General features: G+C 36.1%; 3 protein-coding genes across 4 annotated transcripts; 2 read left to right on the forward strand and 1 right to left on the reverse strand.

The window, feature by feature from the left end:
* The first annotated feature begins 6,513 nt into the window (after positions 1 to 6,513).
* Positions 6,514 to 10,152, forward strand: LOC130746834 (receptor-like protein kinase HSL1). The gene is made up of 2 exons (XM_057599576.1): positions 6,514 to 9,327; positions 9,541 to 10,152. The coding sequence occupies exons 1-2, from the start codon at positions 6,636 to 6,638 to the stop codon at positions 9,897 to 9,899; spliced, it is 3,051 nt and encodes a 1,016-aa protein (XP_057455559.1). The 5' UTR covers positions 6,514 to 6,635; the 3' UTR covers positions 9,900 to 10,152.
* A 4,597-nt stretch (positions 10,153 to 14,749) lies between these two features.
* Positions 14,750 to 17,402, forward strand: LOC130746835 (NAC domain-containing protein 73-like). The gene is made up of 3 exons (XM_057599577.1): positions 14,750 to 15,161; positions 15,488 to 15,680; positions 16,513 to 17,402. The coding sequence occupies exons 1-3, from the start codon at positions 15,045 to 15,047 to the stop codon at positions 17,058 to 17,060; spliced, it is 858 nt and encodes a 285-aa protein (XP_057455560.1). The 5' UTR covers positions 14,750 to 15,044; the 3' UTR covers positions 17,061 to 17,402.
* A 661-nt stretch (positions 17,403 to 18,063) lies between these two features.
* On the reverse strand, positions 18,064 to 20,544 carry LOC130746836 (uncharacterized). 2 transcript variants are annotated; one of them, XR_009022230.1, is made up of 3 exons: positions 19,824 to 20,544; positions 18,841 to 18,915; positions 18,064 to 18,594 (listed from the first exon to the last, which is right to left on the reverse strand). XR_009022230.1 is itself a non-coding variant. In XM_057599578.1 (2 exons), the coding sequence occupies exon 1, from the start codon at positions 20,497 to 20,499 to the stop codon at positions 19,828 to 19,830; it is 672 nt and encodes a 223-aa protein (XP_057455561.1). In that variant the 5' UTR covers positions 20,500 to 20,544; the 3' UTR covers positions 18,064 to 18,594; positions 19,824 to 19,827. The 2 variants fall into 2 exon arrangements, 1 of the variants encoding a protein (XP_057455561.1); XM_057599578.1 differs by lacking the exon at positions 18,841 to 18,915.
* Positions 20,545 to 22,432: the final 1,888 nt, after the last annotated feature.

The raw sequence follows: 22,432 nt of genomic DNA on the forward strand, positions 1-22,432 counted from the left end.
GTTCTTGCAGGGGTTATTGATTATAAAATGTGGGCACTTGCTAGATATTCAGATACATCATGGGATTAGGTTGTGGATGGTTCTCAAATGTGAGGTGAGACTCACTTGACTTGTCTCTTGGAGGCATTGTTAGGATAGATGAAAAGCTTTGGATAAGAGTTAACTGACTTTCCTAGAATTATAGCATTTTTAGATCAACTTATTTTTTATCAGAATCAATTCTAGCACTTAGAAGTTACCCTTAAAAGCTTTTCTCTAGAATTGATACTGACTTTAGATGCATTGTTAGGATAGATGAAAAGTTCTGGATAAGAGTTTAATGACTTATCTTGAATTATAGTATTTCGGGATCAACTTATTTTTCTACATAATAAATTCTAGCTCTTAGAAGTTACTCTCATAAGTTTTTCTCTAATTGATTCTGACTTTAGATGAATTATTAGGATAGATTTTTTTTTTTTTTGAAATCAGAATTATTATTAGGATAGATGAAAAGCTCTGGATGACTTATCTCAAATTTTGGTATTTTGGGATCAACAAGCTTTTCTCTGGAATTGATTCAGACTTTAGATGGATTGTTCGGATAGATGAAGAGCTTTGCATAAGAGTTTAATGACTTATCTCGAATTATAGAATTTTTGAATAAGCTTACTTTTCCTTTTTTTTTTGGTACATTATGCTTATAAGCTTACTTTTCCTAATAATCAACTCTAGCATCATAATAATCAACTTTAGAGTCAATTATAGAAGAATTTCATTACATTTTATTAGTTGGACAAGAGAAGTATTTTGACTAAGAACAATTGTGCAGATTTTCAGTTAGCTAAATTCCATGATTGAAAAATCTTGTTAAAAGATCTATTGGTGCACATAATATTAATATCTTTCTTTAATATTAATATCTTGCTGCCATCACTTGATTCAAATCTACTGGCAACTGATGTTGGCTTTCTGATTTTAATTTACCACAACAATCCCTTTTTGGTTAATATTTTAATTTTCACTCAAATTTGTTGGACAGTAGTAGCCAATTTTTGAACAATGGGTCATATGATGAAGCTTAAGAAACATCAGTGATTTGATCAATCTACCTAGCTAACAACTGGTCATTAGTATTGTTTTAATGTTTTGTTTCAATCAACGAGTTGGTTCTTGTTGATACCTGATTCATGTTAATTTTATAATTGCTCTTATCTATTTATTGTCTTATAAATTGCAGGATGATGTTTGTAAATGAACTTGAATGATTTAATTCCCTCAAAATACTCTAGAATATATTGAAGGTTCGAATGCATTCAATATGGGAACTTGAATTAAATCCTCTTGATTCTTTTCGGTAGCAGTGTTTTCTGTCAATATTTTGGATTATCTCTGGAAATAAGAGAAAAAACCTCTATTTCAGGAAAATGAAAGTATAGATTTGACCAAATAATGAGGGGAAAATAGCATACATCAAATGGCAAAGTGAAATACATACATGAATCTCAAAGTGGTAGTGGACATCATGTGCATATGTAGAAACTGAGTAAAATCAAATCTAATATATAGAAACTTTGAGTAAATGAATCTGATATTGCAACCTCTTCAAAGTATAAGATACTATCATTACCGCTTAAATAATCAGACATTCAACCCATAATCATAACATTGAATCGGTATATTAATACACACTAACAATTACATATCCTAAAACTTTGACACATCACAAATTGAGAGAAACTACAGTCTACATATATATATATATATATATATATATATATATATATTGATACCCCTAGTCATAAAAGAAACTAACTATAATTAATATATCAATCGATCTTCTATCTCGATATCTCCAGTATTTCAAACATCTCAAGTCTAACTTTGACATTGAATTAAAACTTCACTTGGAGTATTAATTTTTCTTTGTTTTTCTAATGAAGAAAGAAAATACCAATATACATGAGATAATTTGACTCCATTTAATTTTATCATTTACTAAAGGGTCTACTTGATTTTTCTTTATATCATGTTCATTTTTGTATGAGGGGAAGGGTTGAGCTACGGGAATGAAGGGATTTGCAGATTGCAGGGTGAAGGATCAGAATTCGAATCCTGGTGAATGAACTAATTTACTAACAATTAACAACTAACATTAACCTATAAAAAAATGATAATTTTTGTATCAGATACTCATTTTCTTCATCTTACTTTTCATCCAACAAATAGAGATAAGTTCTTACTTTTATTTATGTGCATTTTTCTTCATGAGAAAAACAAAATAAGAAATCCACTTTTTTCCTTAATTTTCTATTCTTTTTGTTTTGTATCTATATAAACATAGTGTAAAAAGAATAAAATAGTTGAACTTTTTTTAAATGATAAATGATTTAAAGTTAATTAAAAATTTAAAAAACAAACAACTTTTCTAAAAAAGCATGCATATATGGTATCTATCATTATCACGCATTCAGCCACATTTTTCCACCAACTTTTTGAAAACTGGGCAACAAAGTCCAGTCAAAAAAGAAGGACGAAACTAACATTTTGGAAATTTATTCGTGATGTTGATATTCTGATTGTTTAAAAAGTAAAAACCACTCATGTAAATTTGTAAATTTATAATTGCTTTATTCATACATTTTAATTAATATAACACAAATTAAAAAAATTAATATAACACAATTTTATTAATGTGGTAGAGGATGAGAATCGTACCAGGATAGAAGACCTTCATCCCAAGACACACCGCAATAGGATCTTCCTATATGAATTGTTTGGATAAGGGAGTACTGAATGTAAGTCTAAGACATCGGCAAGGTTGTAGACTAATGACCTGGGACGCTACTATGTGGGAAACTCTCATTCTTCTCATAGCTAGCAATCAGGTAGGTAATAGAGGTGAGTCCCTGTAAAACATTATGACGCTCGAGTTAATATGACTAATTAAAGAGAAAACAAGATTATAGTTGAACATATAGAGTATATATAAAGTGTCTCATTTACGTGTATATATGCGTAGGTTTGTTAGGAGAATCAAATAGAGATATGATATTATTATGTGATTGATATTATATATCCAAGAATTGATTGTATTATTTTAGTTATGAATCTTTATTCTCATAATGCGATGAACCTCATAAATATTGGGTATCATTTTATTTTGTAATAATTTAGCCTAGTCTGGGTATCCTAGGTATTCGAGATGAGGTGAAAACCTTCTAAAGCACATGTTTGAGGTAGTTATAGCTGAGTCAGTCTTGCCATATGTTTTACCTGAACATTTGACGTATTTTTTGAGACCTTCCAGAATAAAAAGAGGCGTGTCTTCTCATGGATTAATCGTTGATAGGAGAAAACAATTGTGCGTGAATTTTTGACATGTGAGGAACGATTCGCCGTGACTTCCCAAAGATGGTGTAATGATAGTCGCAGCCGCAGGGTATGAAAAGTCACATTTGTCGTCGCTAGGGAGGTGAGCATATTTCCTCTGCCCTCAGTTTCTAGACTTTAAATTCAGATATTGAGCGTCATATTTCGTTCTCTTAGTACTTTTCCTAAAGTATCATATTATCCTATGCATGTTTGCATGCTTGGGTATAACGAAAGTTGGTAGCTTTGCGTCACTGCCTTATAGTCTAATCCACCAACGACCCAATGGCTAGCGGTGGTTGTGTTTCTTACTATCGTCGTGTGGCTCTAGGTATACGTTCAAGAGCTTGGCTTTAGGCCATTTTTGTAGCATGTGCCTAGAAAAGGCATCACCTTTTGTGCATGCGCTCTTCTTCAGCTTATTGAGAATTTCCTTCTAAAGTTAATAAGGATTCTTTCTTTTGATAGTGTTAGGATTTGAATCCTCCCTTTCCTTGCACACTGGTTCGACTGTCCCATGGATTGCAAAATTTATTTGCCTAAACTAAGCGTTAGGCCTTATGCTCTCTAACAGACCCCCAATAAGGGTTTCATCCCCCTTTTGATTGGATTAATCATAAGGTGTTGTACGTTCGACCCGTATTAAGGTAGAGGGACAAGTCATTACTTTGTTTTTGTCAATTGAAAGCACCAAAGATGATGAGTTGGTAGTAGAAATTGTGAGTCCATATGACAGGATGTGCGATTAGTGGTATGACCAAGATCACTTTTTGTACGCGGGTGACTACATGTTCATCGTGCTAGGTGTTTGCTTTCCCTTTACGAAGTTCAAGATTCAAGCACTGAATCATCTTCGGTTGTGACTTCTCAACTTCTCATGAGCAACTCAACATTCATCAGAGCTTTCTAGATTTTGTCCAAGACTTTTGATTTGGGGTCATATTTTCCGCTATTCTTCAATGTGTTTTGTGTGTTATATCCCATTGAAAATGGATGAGTGGGCCTTGATTCTTGTTTCTTGCAGCATTTCGCTGATTTGTATCCATGGGGGAATGTTTCATAGAAGAAGAAGTTCTTCACGGTACTAGGATTAAGGTTTATCTATATATTTCATGTTCAATTGAAAAATTGATTTGGATTAGAGGATTTTGGAAATAAGTTAATTGGAATTTTTACTTTCTTAAGGATAAAAGAAATACCTAGGTTGATTGGCTTAAATGTTGAGCTATTAATGTATTAATTGAGTATTTAGGGTTAAATGATTGACTATAATTTGATTGGTAGTTTTACTTAGCTAAGAGATTAGTAAGTGAATACTTATACAACAATCCAAACTACCACTTTACTTATATCGAAACATAGTACTTTTCAATCTAAGCTCATTGAAAACTCTTCAACATGCATCCCAAAATTAAAGTTCTATGATTTTTCTGAAAATCTCATACTCAATTTCAGTAATTTTTTACCGAACAAATAGAAATGAAAATGAGGCGTGAATAAAAATATTATAGATATATTGAAGTTAAGATTAGAAAAGGAACTTTTGCAAGGTTAGTTTATATTTAGTGACACAAAAAATATTAATTTTTGCAAGGTTAGCTTATATTTAGTGACACAAAAAAAGTCTCAATATTAGCTTATAATTAGGGACGGAGGGAGTAGTACTGTAGTACTAGAAAATAGTGATGGGAGACTGTACATAAGGAAAGATCAAAGCACTAATAATTATGTGCATGAGAGTCAAAAAGCAAACAGAAAGTTGTTAAATAAAACAGTGACTTTCTGGTTTACGACGCGACCTCCCTTGAAAGCTACTCTAACAGGTTTGGTTTCATTTCTTAGCTGTCTTTTTAGGTTCAAAGGATTCACTGCAGCAGTGTTCAGACTTGAGACTGAGAGGGGCCCTTCAATTCAATCTTCTTCGTCTTCTTGTCTCTCTTTTTGACCCATTTCATTTAACATGTCTCAGTGTGTGTAGCCTCAAAATTCTTCATCAATTTTTTTTTTTGAATTTAATTCTTCATCATTTTCGGTGATTACTATATTGCTATTACTTGCATGTGCTGGATACTATTTTCAATGCCAGATTTAATTTTCGTGCCATTTTGGTCATAAACAATTAAACATAACATAATAAAGTGCAAGATCTTTGCCACGTCCTGCTCCAATAAATACCTTCAGAATAAATTTTAATGAGAATTAATATTAACAAAATTGAAAATAATAAAAAAGATTTAAAATGAAATGATTAGAAATGTGTAGCATTATTATAATCATAAAAGACTTAATTGATAAAACTTTTAATAACTAATTTGATAAATTATTTTATGATGGTAATGTAGGATGGGTATGTGGGGAAGAACTTTTAGATTTGATTCTCCAATAATACATTTTGGATGAGGGATGAAAAATCTTAACTGTGACTAAATTGTGAATCTGAAATAGTCGGCAATGACCGAGTATTTATACCAAAAAAATTATATGGCTTTTAACATGTTTTTTAGACATTTTTTTTTATTTTACCCTTTAATCTCTAAAGTACAATGAAAATAATATGTACACATGACATTTACATAATACATATCGCCTAGAGTAAGAAAGAGAATAAGAGACATTAATAGTTAATGTGATATATGATAAAAGAGATAACTTATGAGATGTATATTAATTCTATACACTATTTTTTTTTTACAAATCTATACACTATTTATATATATATGGATGTCATTACTGGAATTATTAATAATAACATTTTTTTTTGAAAATAATAATAACATTTTTACTAGACTAAAAATGTTAGTTTCATATGCTTAATCCTGGTTGGTGAGAATTTGTTGGAGAACAATAAATTGAGAAAGAATAAAATATGAGCATAAATAATATATTGTTTTTAAATTAACAAAATAAATTGCAGTCCATAATATATTTATTTATTCTCTTTTTAGCAATGAGCAAGAGTACCATAATCTAAGAATAATGTTGTGTTTATCTTTCATTTCCACCTCTACTTTAGGTAAATAAGAAAAGAAATGAACAATATGATTTGAGACACGATACAAAAGAAAGAAAGAAAAATATATAGAAATGAAATAGAAGATAAAATGAAGTGTGCACGAATCACTATATATTAGAAAATGTATTGTTTTTTTTGTTGTCACCCCTCATGAGTGCTAGTGGTTTTAAACAGCCATATCATTTGTGCAAAGTGCATCATTGATTTCCTAAACAAGCCATAGCAATTAGGTAGCAAGAATGGGAGCAAACTTTTCCCACCTTGGTCATGCATGCATTTGTATCAATCCCCCTCAACTCTCAACTCTAATCTCCATGAATCCCAAACTCTCACTCTCACTCACCATTTGACAACAATTTCACAGTACCACACACACATAGTAGAGGCAGTCATGTCAACAATCACCATGCTTAAGCTTCTCTTCCTGAATGTGCTCCTCTCACTCTCATTCTCAGTCTCTCTCAACCAAGAAGGTCTCTTCCTCCTAAAGGCCAAGCTCCATCTCTCTGACCCTTCCAATTTCCTCTCCAATTGGAACCCAACCGACACCACCCCCTGCAACTGGACTGGCGTCTCCTGCCACCCCATCTCCGCCGCCGTCACCTCCCTCCACCTCGACAACTCCCAGCTCTCCGGCCACTTCCCCACCACCCTCTGCCGCCTCCCCTCTCTCACCTCTCTCTCCCTCTCCAACAACAACCTCAACTCCTCCCTCTCCACCACCGCCCTCTCCGCCTGCACCTCCCTCAACCACCTCAACCTCTCCCTCAACCTCTTCTCCGGCCCCATCCCCGACACGCTCCCGAACCTCCCCCACCTCCGCCTCCTCGACCTCTCCTTCAACAACTTCTCCGGCAGCATCCCAACCACCTTCGGCAACTTCCAACACCTCCACTCCCTCTCCCTCGTCTCCAACCTCCTCACCGGAACCATCCCCGCCACCCTCGGAAACATCTCCACCCTCCAAGAGCTTCATCTCGCTTACAACAACCTCCTCACTGGAACCATCCCCGCCTCCCTCGGAAACCTCACCAACCTCGAGGACCTCTGGCTCGCCGGCTGCAACCTGGCGGGTCCCATCCCGGTCTCTCTGGGAAACCTCTCTCGCCTCCGCAACCTCGACCTGTCACAAAACATGCTCACCGGGACCTTACTGGAAGCCCTTTTCGCCGAGCTGAACAGCATTGTGCAAATCGAAATCTACCAGAACTCCCTCTCCGGCGAGTTACCTCGCGCCGGAATCGTCAACCTGACCCGGTTAGAACGATTCGACGCTTCGTATAACGAGTTAACCGGGACGATTCCAGACGAGTTTTGCAAGCTGAAGAAACTGGGCTCTCTCTACTTGGACGTGAACCAGCTCCAGGGTTCTCTGCCGGAGTGCATAGCAGGGTCTGAGAGCTTGTACGAGCTCATGCTATTCAACAACACGCTCTCGGGTGAGTTACCCAATGATCTAGGAAGCAACTCGCAGCTGGAGATCATCGACGTTTCGTATAACCGATTTTCCGGCGAGATTCCGGCGAGCTTGTGCTGGCGAGGAGCGTTGCAGGAGCTTCTACTGCTTTACAATTCATTTTCCGGGGGGATTCCGATGAGTCTGGGGAACTGCACGAGCTTAACGAGGGTTAGGATTGGGAACAATAACCTCTCTGGTGTTGTTCCTGATGGAATTTGGGGCCTGCCCCATTTGCGTCTGCTTGAGCTTGTTGAAAATTCGCTTTCTGGGTCGATTTCAAATGCGATTTCTGGTGCTCAGAATCTGTCAATTTTGTTGCTTTCGAAGAATCAGTTTTCTGGGTTGATTCCTGAGGCAATTGGGTCTTTGAATAATCTGGGAGAGTTTGTGGCCAGCCATAATAGTCTTACTGGTTCGATTCCGGTTAGCATGACCAAGCTGAACCAGTTAGGAAGGCTTGTTCTTAGGGACAATCAACTTTCTGGAGAAATTCCTCAGGGGGTTGGTGATTGGAAGAAGCTCAATGAGCTTGATTTGGCAAATAACAGGTTAGGTGGGAATATTCCTAATGAATTAGGAACCTTGCCAGGGCTTAATTTTCTTGATCTCTCTGGAAATTTGTTATCTGGTGAAATTCCAATTGAGCTGCAGAATTTGAAGCTTGATTTCCTGAATTTGTCAAACAACCAGCTTTCTGGGGAGATCCCTCCTCTTTATGCCAATGAGAATTATAAGGAGAGTTTTCTAGGAAATACAGGCCTCTGTGGTGATCTCCCTGGACTGTGTCCAGGCTTGGGCGAGAGTAGGAATAAGAAGTACGCGTGGATTTTGTGGTTCATATTTGTACTTGCTGGGATTGTGTTAATCACTGGGGTGGCCTGGTTTTACTTTAAATTCAAGAATTTCAAGAAGATGAAAAAGGGATTTAAAATTTCAAAGTGGAGGTCATTTCATAAGCTAGGCTTCAGTGAGCATGAGATTGTTAAATTGATGAGTGAAGATAATGTAATAGGCAGTGGAGCTTCAGGGAAGGTTTACAAAGTGGTGCTGAGTAACGCTGAGGTGGTGGCGGTGAAGAAATTGTGGGGAGCAACTAATGGAATTGACGGATTTGAAGCTGAAGTTGAAACCCTGGGAAAGATTCGGCACAAGAATATTGTGAGGTTATGGTGTTGCTGCAGCAGTGGGGATAGCAAGCTCCTAGTTTATGAGTACATGCCAAATGGGAGCTTAGCTGATTTGTTGCACAGCAGCAAGAAAAACTTGTTGGATTGGCCAACTAGATATAAAATTGCTTTTGATGCTGCTGAGGGGCTTTCTTATTTACATCATGATTGTGCACCCCCTATTGTTCACAGGGATGTGAAATCTAGCAATATCTTGCTAGATGGAGAGTTTGGAGCGAAAGTTGCAGATTTTGGAGTTGCCAAAATTGTCAGGGGAGTTAACCAAGGGGCAGAATCAATGTCTGTGATAGCTGGATCATATGGTTACATTGCACCAGGTACAACCTTAACATTGAATTTTGTTTTGATACTTAGTAAATTTATCCTATATACAATAAACCTTAAACTGCAGCATATGGTAGGCAAATCAATTCGCTTATAGATTCTATATGTTAATTTAGTTTGTATAATAGCATGTTTGAACTTTGAACTAGTTCTAGTTATAAGCTTCTTAACTTATGAGTAAATGTGTCTTGCTCAACGTGATGCAGAATATGCTTATACTCTTCGGGTGAACGAAAAGAGTGATATTTATAGCTTTGGTGTGGTCATTTTGGAGTTGGTAACCGGGAAACCTCCAATTGATCCAGAGAATGGGGAAAAAGATCTGGTGAATTGGGTTTCCTCCACATTAGAACATGAAGCACAGAATCATGTGATTGATTCCACACTTGATTTGAAATACAAGGAAGAAATCAGCAAGGTGCTGAGCATAGGGCTTCTCTGCACAAGCTCAATTCCTATAAATCGCCCTTCAATGCGTAGAGTGGTGAAAATGCTGCAGGAAGCAACTGCAGTTCCCAAATCCAGAAGTGGAAAACTCGCTCCTTACTATCAAGAAGATGCTTAGCAACAACTACCCCAATTTTCACTTCAAATTTGGTACTAATTGAATATTAGTTCTTGGATCTTGATAATTAGGTGATAGTAGTTAGAACAACAATTGTATGAAATGGTAAAAGTTCCAAGTTCTGTCAATGCCCACTCTATCTATTTCCTACCTAAAATTCAAAATCCTCTAATAGAATATCTACATGGTATTAAACTATAATAATCATGCAGGAAGTGGTTATCTGCAAATGCTTACAACATGTTTCTCTGTCCATATCTACTTTTCTTGTCTGCTTATGTTTCTGGTCATCAATAATTGACTATGACTATTATCCAAGTCCCATACCTATATCGACAATAGCATTGTCTCAGCTACTGATTAGTAGCAGATGGGACAAAAGTTAAAATAGTGTTAATGTGATTTGATGGCGTCACATGGCATGTTAAAAATAATTTTGGCATCAGAGACAAACATGCTTAGCCAGTCATGTCCTTTTTGGAGGACTGGTTATTATTAGTTTTTGATAGGAATTGTGCATGATTATTTATGCGGTTGATCAAGATTTTTCCAGATAAAACAATTTAAAACAGGGAATTTGTCTTATACACGACATCTACCTAAGTTGAGATACTTCAGCTCACCTCAAATCTCAATTTTAATATACTACAACAGAAGATATTGATTGATTAAGATCAGAACGCATTTTCCTTAATTTACTTTCTAACCAAGGTTGTTCTTTGGAAAATGATGAGTAATCATCTGTATAATGCAGAAACAATTGATATGATATCTGTTAGAAAAGATAGATTAATAGAAAAATGAGGTGTTTGTGAGATGTCTATAATGTCTAGAGGCTACAAATCATTATTCATTGGGGGCATGATGAATGAGGGTGACCTATGCATTTTCTTGAGAATGATGATATCATATTTTGTTAGCAAATGACGTTATCATACTGAAAGACAGAGAGGGAAAAAGTGCAGTGTAGGGCTTACTTATGGAAAAGAATCAATACCCCTTCTTTTTTTGCCATTGGAAAAGAATCAATTTTGGGTTTAAGATAGAGGATTCGGTTTCAATTAATGGGCCATTCGTCTTAAACAAGGAATACGCTTTAGATTGTGTTATCTAATTTAAACACGAATATATGCTTTACTACATTCCATTACTTTTTGTTTGCAGACTATTTTCTTACCAAAGTAGCTAATTGGGCTTTTTATTCCCATAATGCTTTTAAACTTTACTCTCACCTTATGTACAACTTATGAGCTAATTTTCAACGAAAATTTTGCAACACCTCCATATTTTTTTGGTCAGCTGACTCGTTGAATGAAGAGAATTGGGCCATAGGCCCAACCCAAAACTTACAAGACAATTCTTTACTGTTAAGCCTGTGACTCCTTAACACACATAAACAGAATTAGAATTAAAGGAGATTAAGAAAACTACTTGCAAGTACACTCCAAGAGGATTCAAACACGTAACACCGAACCCATGGAAAATAAATTAGACAAACCCTGACCTTTGGGGGACTCCAAACCCTAGTCAACCACAAATAGATATATAGAGATAGAAGAGGAAGGTGGTGGCAGCATATGGTGGAGGAGGTAGCGGTCGGGACGTTGGAGGCGATAGAATGGCGGTGGCGGCAGAGCGAAGACAACTCCAAAGCTCATCCCAAAACATGATTTGTTGCATGCCAAACCAAAAATTTGATATTGAAACTTTAGATGTCACTTATGTTAAACCTTCTCAGCTTTCTCGTTTGCATCAACAAAGGTGCACATCACCTTACAACATGAGACCAAAACAAGTAGAATACCAGATCTGGATGAAAGGAGTGTTGAGACCTTGGAGGTACTGTCGTAGGTGGTGGCCTCAATCAGTAGTTGCAGGTAGAAGGAGACGTCGGTGGAGGCCGTGGAGTTTACCCCTATAGCGAACAAAGGTAGCCGCATCTGGTGGATGAAGGTTGTGATAGGAGTATGGTGGCGGCAACACAATGATGGTAGCACGATGAAGTCGCAAACACTACACCACAAAAAGGATTAGGTAGTGGCCTAAAGGTAGCAGTTTTCGAAAAGCCACTACCTTATCATGTTTTTTTTTTTAATAATTGGTGTGCAAGGGCTAAGGTAGTGGTTAAAAAAACAACCGCAACCTTTATGGAGGCATGTGTAGCGGAATATTTAATTAAGGGTGGAGAAAATATGTGTGACCACAGGAAGGGGGTGAAACCAGACACAAGAGAAGAGAAAAAAAAAACTCACTTATTGGGTAGAAAATCCACCTAGTATGGAAGAAAACCCACCTAATATGAGAGAAAAAGCCTTTATGGAGGAGGGGGAAACAATCCAGAGGGGAAGGAGACCCCCCAAAAAGGTGACGACTGGTGCTTTAATAAAACCTAGCAGAGAGAAGCACTATCAATGCCCCCTTTAGCTTCTCCTCAACACATCATCTCTAATGAGATTTCTCCAAGTATAAACTTGGGTTCATTATTGGTGGCACACTGCATTGTTGCTCATGGCATTTCATGGTCTTGTAAGAAATAAACCACAATGAAACAAAAAAAACCAAAGTTTCACCTTAAGATTATTCAAATTGTCAAATCCTTCCTTTTAGTCTTTCCAGTTATATAATGATGTAATTCAATAATATAGAGGCTTCAACAGCTGGAAGTCTATGCTTTTATGCATGCATGGAATTTTCTTTATCTAGCACCAAAGTATCACGAACCTTGGCAATTAAAGACAAAAATTCTCTTATATGTTATGTGTATGGGTCCGTCTAATTTGGCTTGAATCATGATCCACGTTCAGCTGATGCCTGACCCTGCAAAGCCTATAGTTCTCTAATTAGCTAAGATCAATTACTATCTATTGTAAAATGGAAAACTTTATTTAAATATTTATTTTGCTAAAATGTGGAATAGTCCTTCTAACATGAATTATTCCGTTGCAACCGAAAAAAGATCAAACATTAACTTCCGTTACAATTAACTATCTATCCTGTTCAAAAAAAAAAAAAAAACTATCTATCACTTTGATCATTGCACATAAAATATCACATTTTCATTCTTTAATTAAGCAAACATTTTATAGATTGGATCATTTTAATTTTTCTGCACCTAGAACTCACTAACTAAAATTTAATATTTAACTAAAGTAAAAAATCTTAAACTTTTCCTTCCTTAACCCCAATCTCACGCACTACAAATTAAATCTTTCAGCTTTTATAAATTTTTACTATTTTCTTAAAATTTTAAAATTATTTATCCACAATATATCATAAACCTTATAATATTTTATAGAAAAAATATTTAAAAATTTTAGTATATGAAAATTGCTAAAGAACCAAATTAATTTAATTTTAAAGTAGAAGGAGTTGATTAGTTAAAAAAAAAAATTAGAGACTAAAATCACAAATATTCCAAATTCGGAACTAAAATTGAAACTAAGCATATAATGAACATCATATAACATTTTTTAATTGCAATTATTTAATCTTGTGTAAACATCTAACAACATTTTTATACCTCAATTAATATTTAAGCAGCTTTGTTAACCCTGGACGGACAAAAATCTGATTTATAGGATAATATTTTTTGAAACATGCCTGCAATTCAATAAAATCTGATTCATAGGATAAAATTACTTCTTTGCAAAATAATTTTTGCACATTCGACAATATAAGCATTCAAGCATTACCTATTTATATCTAGGCAAGAAAACCAACGATTTTCTCCTGGTCAGTACACAAATGCTGTAACGGCAATGCATGTATATCCCAGTAACCGCCAAATCCAATACATTGATAAATGTAGGGACATTACTTCCGGTGTAGGCTAAACCCATTATCTTACAAAATCTCCTGGTCTACATAGATAAAGCAATTGAGTTGAGTGAACTTCAGAAACAAGGATCTTAACCCAAAACAAACATACAACGTGTTTATAAATCATGTCCTATTGATTCTAAAGTTAAAATTAATTAATTTTGGAGCTCAAAATACTTTTCAATGTCAGAGTTGATTCTGACAAAGAAAAAATTAGTTTTTTTTTATCCAAATATGCAATGAGATGGAGATTGTTTTTTGCGTTCTCAAGGTATCCGCACAGTCAGCTGCCATGAAACTTATTTCATCGAGATTTTAATATCATATTAAGTAAGTATGTCTCTCCGAATAAATATTTCTCCATACGCACCACCCTGAGATTCAACCACAATATATGAGATGGAGATTGTTTTCCAATGTTGTTTTCTATTTTCTCCACTTACTACACATATGTACACATCAAATTGACACAAAGTGGCGTTTGCTTGAGCCATGTGGCAATAGGTAGTATGCTGCAACTATCAATGAGAGACAGAGAAAGAGAGGTTTCTTGCTATGCATGAGAAGTCCATGTTAAGGAATGAAATCATGGTTGGCTGAAAACTATTTTCTTCAAATTTCTCACCTTAGTTTTCTGGTATTCCAATTTTAACTTTATCCACACTCCAGGGTGACATTGGACCTAAGTTCTCCTTCTCTGGTGCTTGCACATTAGGTTTCCCCATTCCCACTCAACTCTTCTATGTTCTGTTCTATCCATATTTTAATAATTCCTTTCCAACTTAAAACTGGTTTATTTTAATTTTTAATTTTAATTAAAGATACCTTTAGTCAGACTAAAAAGGGAAATAAATCTACATTTATTCTTCTACAAGTTTCCACTTCCATACAAGTTAATACACAAAGCAAAACAAAACTTGAGATCCAAGCAATGTTTTATTTTTTTTATTCTTGTCTCTCTGTGCAACTAACCAACCCTGTATCTAATTGTTAATTTCATTCTCTATATTTAGAATGTTTAGGTGTCACTCTCTCCCCTTTCTCGTTTAAGAGCACATACAAGGTTGCAATTACTCATGCAAAATAAAGCTGAGGGAATTTAATTCCTTCCCACCCCTCAACAAAAACTGGCATGAGGGGAACAACCTTTAGAAGAGACAAGTTTTGCTTTAAATTCATCTCTTAAGTACTCAACCTATCTCTCAGAGTCCCTAGGTAGATCTTGTTTAGTTCCTGTTCCATTTTTCCATAGCAGCATAAAAGGAGAAGAAAGAAGATATCAAGAAATGGAATGAAGGAGAATTGAAAGAGGATAACAATAAGGAAATGACAGCTGAGTGCAGTTACCCTGAAGACAATGATAGCATCATTGTGGAGAGGCGCAAAGATAGCTTAATCAGAACTTGTCCTACATGTGGGCACCATGTCAAGTACCAAGATCAGGTTCAGTACTCAACATTTATCATTTTCTTTTTTTCTTTGGTGAAGTTAATGATCTTAGGGTGTCTATTTATAATTTCTTGTCGGGGCGGGTTCACACATAAGATCGAAACCATCTGTCCTCCGTTTGATGTACTCTTTCCTGTTCCACCAATAAATTATGTCTTGTCATTTAGAAATCAACTATGTAAGATTGTAAGGTTATAACTGTCGTGTCTATACTTTTTTATTGGTGGGATCAGAAAGAAGACACGAAACGGGGACAAAAGGTCTTAACTCTTAATCCGAATAAATATGAAGTGTTAATGTATGTGGTGTTAATTTATTAGGGTGGTGGAATTCATGACTTACCTGGACTGCCTGCTGGAGTGAAGTTTGATCCAACTGATCAGGAGATTCTTGAACATTTGGAAGCGAAGGTTCGCTCTGATATTCACATGCTTCACCCTTTAATTGATGAGTTCATTCCTACTCTTGAAGGAGAGAATGGAATCTGTTGTACCCATCCAGAGAAGTTGCCAGGTAAATTAAATAATACAAACCACAAAATACCTGCATGTTGTTGATTTTCCATGTCTTGAACTGAACTGAATTTCTGATAAGGAATTTCATACATCTTGGTTTTCATTATATATTGATTTCAAACGAAACTGAAGTGTGATTACGGAAAAATAACAGATCGGAGACACTTTGTTGAAGTAATGCTACTTCAACAAAAAAATGTCTTGGGATGTATTACTTTTCCGTTTTCATATTTTCTAATAGTAGATTAAACTCAGTCAAGATGTTTGGTTTCATGTTTAAACCTTTTAAAATTACTACTTCCCAAAAGTTATCTCTAATAGCTTCTTCAAGAATTACTTCTTCCTCAACATGGATTCAAACACACATTTAATTAATCCAATGGTGATATTATAAATGCATGCCCTCAAAAGTTCCTTCAACCAAACCTTCCATTACAGGAATTCGGATTTCTTGCGGTTAGTAAATTTCAAATTCACTGAAGTCAGGGAACCTCAACCATTTGATCCATCACGGACACTAACTTCAGTGAATTCGAGTTTTCTTAACAGTAAGGACTCTGAGTCCTCCATTAAACATGCTACATTTCACATTTCTTAACATCTGCCATAATAAAACTCTTCATTCATAACATATTCTTAGAATCCTTTCACGTGAAATCAGGTCCATGTTTCCTCATGTTATCTCGTTCTTTAGGTGATACCGTTTTATCATGTGACATGAGAGAATGTAATACAGGAGGATCCTAATCCTAATTCTAATTGGTTTTATTGTATTCTTTGATATGAATATCTAACATCCAAACGATGGCTTTCAATAAATTTTACTGCAGGAGTTGGCAAAGATGGCCAGATTCGCCATTTCTTTCACCGGCCATCGAAAGCCTACACAACAGGAACAAGGAAAAGGAGAAAGGTGCACACAGATTCCGATGGGAGCGAGACCCGGTGGCATAAGACAGGGAAGACTAGGCCAGTCTATATCAGTGGCAAGCTGAAAGGTTACAAGAAAATTCTGGTGCTTTACACTAACTACAGAAAGCAGAGAAAGCCTGAGAAAACAAACTGGGTCATGCACCAGTACCACCTTGGCAACAATGAAGAAGAGAAGGAAGGGGAGTTGGTGGTCTCCAAAGTATTCTACCAAACACAGCCTAGACAATGTGGTGGTTCTGGTTCACTTATAAAAGACTCATTTCCTGCAAAAGTACTAAATGGTCACGATCAGGTAGCTAATCATAATCATAATAACAGTGGCTATGTTGAGTACTACAGTAATGCTTCTTCTTTCATATCCTTTGATCAAGGGGAACAGCAACATAGGTCTAACAATGCTCAAGTAATTTCGCATTTTGATGGTGCTCCTTTCATTAATCCTTGAAAGAAGTGGTGGATGGAGGTTACAAAATTACAATTGTACTCTGCAATGGAAAAAATAAATTAATAACAGACAGTAGTTAAGGAGGGGAAAAGGCTGCAAAGAATAAGGAGAAATTGCTTCATCTAAACATTATACATACAAAGCAAAGAAAAAGAAGATTTGGTGGCTGTAACTTTTTTCTCTGTTTCTTTTTGTTTTAAAATTTTGTAGCTGTTATCATGCTTTGTACAATGACACCAAACATACATACATGTCAAAGGCTTCATGTCCCTACTCAGGTGAATACTAACCATGAATCTGTACAAACATGACTTTTACCTTAAGCAGATTATGTCTGTTTTACACTGAGTTTCAATTAGTATATATGTGATTATCATTAATTATATATGGAATTCCAATACTCGAAGAATGTCACCAAAGAAAACAAGTAAAACTTTTGCTTTTCTTGTTCATATGGAGATCACATGACTCTAAGATAAAACTTCTGCTTTTATTGGTCTTTCAATCCTGTTCATGAATCTTCTGAAATTTCCCCTTCAATTCCTGGGGAAAGCATTTTAGCCTTCAAGAGTTCCATAATTTTCAGAAACAGAAGAAATATAGAGTATTTTTTGTTCTGTGGTTTTGCCATTGATAACTGTATTCCACTTCTTAATAATATATAATGTTTACAGTTGAATTAAATTTAATACAGTAAACCCACTAGAATGATTCAAATGGTTTAAATGGTTGCCCACTAGCATGATTCAAAATTTCAAATGGTTCCGGGCAATCCCTTTACGCAATAGTTGAAACGAATTAAGTGATATCCTTTAGAACTATTCAAACCTGTTCAAACATTTCATTTATAATATCATCCTATCACGTCTTACCTAGCTCCTAAATATCAAGATTGAAGAAAAGTTCCTAGACCTGTTCAAACTTACTTGAACCAACTTCTCGTTCAGCTAATCGATATGTCAAATCCTTCAACACTGGGAGAATTTCAGAGATTCACACCAAGGATCAAAATCACACATGTTATATAGATAGAAAATTATTACACTCAACCGGGAAATATGGAGTCCTACAACTTCAAGAACCAAGTAACAAAGTGAAGAAGACGCCTATCTTGGACTCAAGTTAAAACAGAACAATTAAGTCGCTTCACTACTATTACATTTACATCGATGGACTGAATGAAAATTTATGTTTCTATGCAAAATAGCAAACAAACATAAATAGTCACCTTCTCCAAGTCAAAATCTTCTTCTCGGTCATCTTTTTTAACGTTGGCGACAGACCATTCTCCATCACACGTCCTCAGCTGTTTTTGTTAGGTAGGTTTGTTCTGAAATAACGGAATATGGCAACAAAACTGACAAAGTAATTTAAGTGTAGTGGAATCAAGTCACTCAACTTTGAGCCACTGTAAGTACTCTGCAAAGCCTTCAAACTTTGGAAATTGCATTTGCCTTTCGATTCGCATCTTTATGTAGTTAGGATAAAGCGTCTTGCACATCATGTGAGCAAACTTCTAGTCACGCATCACATACTGCACAATCAGAAAATTGATGTGTAAAAGACAAGGTAGCACTAACAATAATCAAATCACAAAAATTATGTGTGATATACGTAACATTGCTCTCATGATTAATCATCTTCATTATATTCTTTTCTACTATTATTTGGACATGAAATTTTGTAAGGAAGAACTACTTTTTCCCTAATCATAGCATGAGAACCTAAAGCTCAAAACTACAACAATAGCAATCATAGATGCTCAAGTTTTCAAGGATACCATGTCCATCTTGACAATCATCCGATTCCGGAGGGTCAAATATACACACTGGCTCGAACAACATTCTGGCACAACCTGTTAACAAGAATATGTCTTTCCACAAAACGTTTCCAATACCATCTCAGACAATATGCAAACTAGAAAGAGTAAAAAGAAGATTTGCATGAAAACATGCTCTGAGGTCGACTGGTAGACTTTCATATACAAGTTGTTTATAGACATTCAATGGATAAACGGAAATTTCATTTTCAACTAACAATAAGGTGAAAATAAGAAAATTCATAGAAACCATATAGTTTGTACTCATGAAGCTTCAGATAATACCTATAGACTAGACCACAGGGCTATTGCATCCTTCATAACATCTATACCTAACCATCTACCAAAACATTCTTCATTCTTCAACTCTACTCACTAGAATGAAAGCAAGAATGAACAGGACCTAAGCTTGCTTGAAGGGTCCACCCTTCAATCAAATGATCTATCAAACTGCACAATCAAGCTGGAAGCAACCCCAAAAACATACGATTTGGTCCATCAAAGATGTTGCTTGTAGTGGTTCAATCCCCAAAAATTACCACCCTGTCCTGTCCTGTCCTTAAAATTCTGAACTTGCTAACAAGCTCATTTTAACAAAGTTATCAACAAACAGATCAATGAATGGACCAACGCAATCCAAATAACATATTTCAATGAACCAATGACCAAATTATATATTTTCTTCAGCACTAAATAAACACTTCCCATTATTCTGAAACTCAATTTAACTAAGGAAGCTAAATAAGATGATCAATCAAATTACTAAACAACCAACACTGTCCAAATTCCAAATGTATTCTAAGAATTTCTCTCTCTCCATAAAATTTAGTTCACAAGTTGTTCTGCACACCAAACTTTGCATACAAACATGCATACTAGAAATATTCTATATATTAGTTCAAAGATATAGACTGAACCACTGAACACGAAATTCAAAACGTTACCATATCACTGTTTCTTCTTCTTCCTCAAAAGATAAACATCAGTCTCCTCATAAGCATACTCAGGATGAAGATGATCATGAGGGACTTTTTCAACATCAAACACTCGGTGACAGTCTTCCCAGAATCTCGTATGGGCTTCCGGGTCCCTGAGCTGGTAACCAAGCAAAACGACACCGTTTTCAGCAAGGAGGTTCTCCATGGCAGAGATCAACTGAGGAACAGAATCCTCAATGTAAACAACGTCGGCGGCGATTACAAGATCGAAGGGAGGGTTGAGCGCGTTGATCTGACTAGCGTTGTTCCAGTAGAGAATGGAGTACTTGAGATTCTTGCGAAGGAGGGGCTTGTTCACCTTGAGATTGCGCTTCAGTGCGGGCATGACGGGGGCGATGTCGGTGAGGACTAGGTCAGTGAGGCCGAGGAGGTAGAGGCCCATGCCGGCGACGCCGCAGCCGCAGCCGAGCTCCACGGCGCGCTTGCCGGCGAAGTTGAGGAGGTGGGTGTAAGGGTTGGGGGTTTCGGGTGGGGTTTGGGCCCAGCGTTCGGCGAATTTGACGAGGATGAGGGAGCATGGCCAGACGGAGGTTCCGACGTGCATGGAGCCGTTGTCTTGGTGTAGAGAGAGGACGCCGTCGCCGACGGGAAGCTCGATCACCGGCGAGTCTGTGAACTTCATTCTCTCTCTCTCTCTCTCTCCGACGAGAAATGTTTTTTTTTTGTCTTTAGGTTATGGGCATAGTCGCATGGTGTGGATTTATGTATGGGCCTATAGTTTTTTTGTGGAAATGGGCCTGGGATATGAAAGGTTGAGACTATGCAAAAAACAATATGAGATTTGTGAAAAGTCCAGAGTCTGGGTAGCAATGCGGGTGAACACGCCCCTGCCCTGCCGCGCAACGCATTCTACTCGTCTAAAGTGGGTCGAGTTGAGTTGGTCCGCGAGAGAATGTTAGTTGGTAAAGCCGATTCGGCCCACTTAGTGGTGAGTTGACTCGCCGATGAATAAAACTATTAAAAAATATATTATGTATAATTGAACAAATAGTTTAAATAAAATAAGTTGACTTGTTTTATACTAGAATCTAGCTTTATTTACTATGAGGACTGAGATATATAAGAATCAAACTTTAAATCACTTTGTCAAAGAGGTAGTATTATATAAAAATTTACATTTTGTCATGGTTTTCTTGGGCAATTTGTGGGTTTTTAACCTCCGCAAATGAATCTCGTGGTACTTAGAAAGACAATGTTGTTGCGCAGCTAAGTCATGTTGCCCGACTCCAAGAGCTTGAGCCAGTGACTCTACGAGACTATGACGAGTACGAATTCGCTAGAATTGATATCGTTGATGAGGAGCTCCGGCGGGTGAGCGAATTTGAGGACCAATTGAGGAGCAAAGCTATAGCTATGAAAAGGCCAAGAAAGTGGGAATAGCTCATGTTCTTTTTCTATTATCCAAGTTTGACCTTGAAACCACCGCAGTGTAACTTAAAACCAGCGTCAAACGTAGTTACAATGCAGCGTTTATAAGAAACGTCTCCAGAACCGCAACAAAGTTATCCATGACAACAATTTTTTTGCAAAACCGTCGCCTAATGACTGCCGCTAAAAACCAGTTTTCATATAGTGTACATGATATCATTTCATCCACCGGTTCTTTTATAAAACTAAACCGTCGCCTAATGACTGCCGCTAAAAATCAATTTTCTTATAGTGTACATGGTATCATTTCATCCACTAGTTCTTGTATAAAAACAAGGATTTGCATCTAGAAATATCAAAATATTTGGTTTTTATTTTTAACCTCATTCATTCTTTAACTTCTTGCTGTATATTTGTTTTCTCTACATATATAGAAGGAAAAAAATAATAATTAAACTCGTTAGTTATAGTACACGTATGCATTGTTTGGTCGAATGAAAGGGTACTTTCAATCAGTTTATTTTAACCAACAGGCTAAAAGCCTATTTGTACTATAGAATCAAGCTTTTTGGTCATTGAAAATTCTCTTTTCTTTTGAGTGCAGTTTGACAGGCAACAACCACAACATATAGATGAAACTGGGCAATAATAATGGAGTCCAAAAGCGGTCCAACCTTTGCCCCCACTACTCCACAAACTCCCCCTCCCCTTTATAAAAAAAAATTAAAGCCACCATTTTATAAAAGGAGTCAGCTTTCAGGATTCAAAAGAATATGCATGGATATCTCTCATTTCAACCCTTCAATAGTTTTCTAGCAATAACTTTTCAGACTTCTTCAAGCACTCAATTCCTACCTTTTCCTCCTTGCAATGCAAACTGCAAAGTGATCTCTAGATATATACTTATTTCCATTACTCCCCTTTATTCCTACTTGCTCTTTCTAAATGCGTGTTTGGAAATACATTCAAAAACAATGTGTCCTGATGATGAACGTGTTTTTTATAAGCTAGCTACAATTGATTTTTAAACACCTAACATTAACTGCACTCTAATTTTTTTTGTTACAAGAAGAAATTAAAAAAAATACATAACTATATAGCCTAAGGCATCAAGGTAACTACAAACTAAATATTTTTTTTTGTATCACATTAAATTATATATAACATCCTTTTTTTTATAGAAAGCT

The sequence above is a fragment of the Lotus japonicus genome, chromosome 3 (genome assembly GCF_012489685.1).
Source record: "Lotus japonicus ecotype B-129 chromosome 3, LjGifu_v1.2".
NCBI lineage: Eukaryota > Viridiplantae > Streptophyta > Magnoliopsida > Fabales > Fabaceae > Lotus > Lotus japonicus.

What these genes read in the sequence shown, in the direction of transcription:
- LOC130746835 (XM_057599577.1), top strand. Translation starts at nt 15,045, where the DNA reads ATGACAGCTGAGTGCAGTTACCCTGAAGACAATGATAGCATCATTGTG. An exon ending in ATGTCAAGTACCAAGATCAG is followed by an intron (nt 15,162 to 15,487) that starts GTTCAGTACTCA and finishes TTAATTTATTAG; the next exon opens with GGTGGTGGAATTCATGACTT. An exon ending in CCATCCAGAGAAGTTGCCAG is followed by an intron (nt 15,681 to 16,512) that starts GTAAATTAAATA and finishes ATTTTACTGCAG; the next exon opens with GAGTTGGCAAAGATGGCCAG.
- LOC130746834 (XM_057599576.1), top strand. Translation starts at nt 6,636, where the DNA reads ATGCATTTGTATCAATCCCCCTCAACTCTCAACTCTAATCTCCATGAA. An exon ending in ATATGGTTACATTGCACCAG is followed by an intron (nt 9,328 to 9,540) that starts GTACAACCTTAA and finishes AACGTGATGCAG; the next exon opens with AATATGCTTATACTCTTCGG.
- LOC130746836 (XM_057599578.1), bottom strand. Translation starts at nt 20,499, where the DNA reads ATGAAGTTCACAGACTCGCCGGTGATCGAGCTTCCCGTCGGCGACGGC.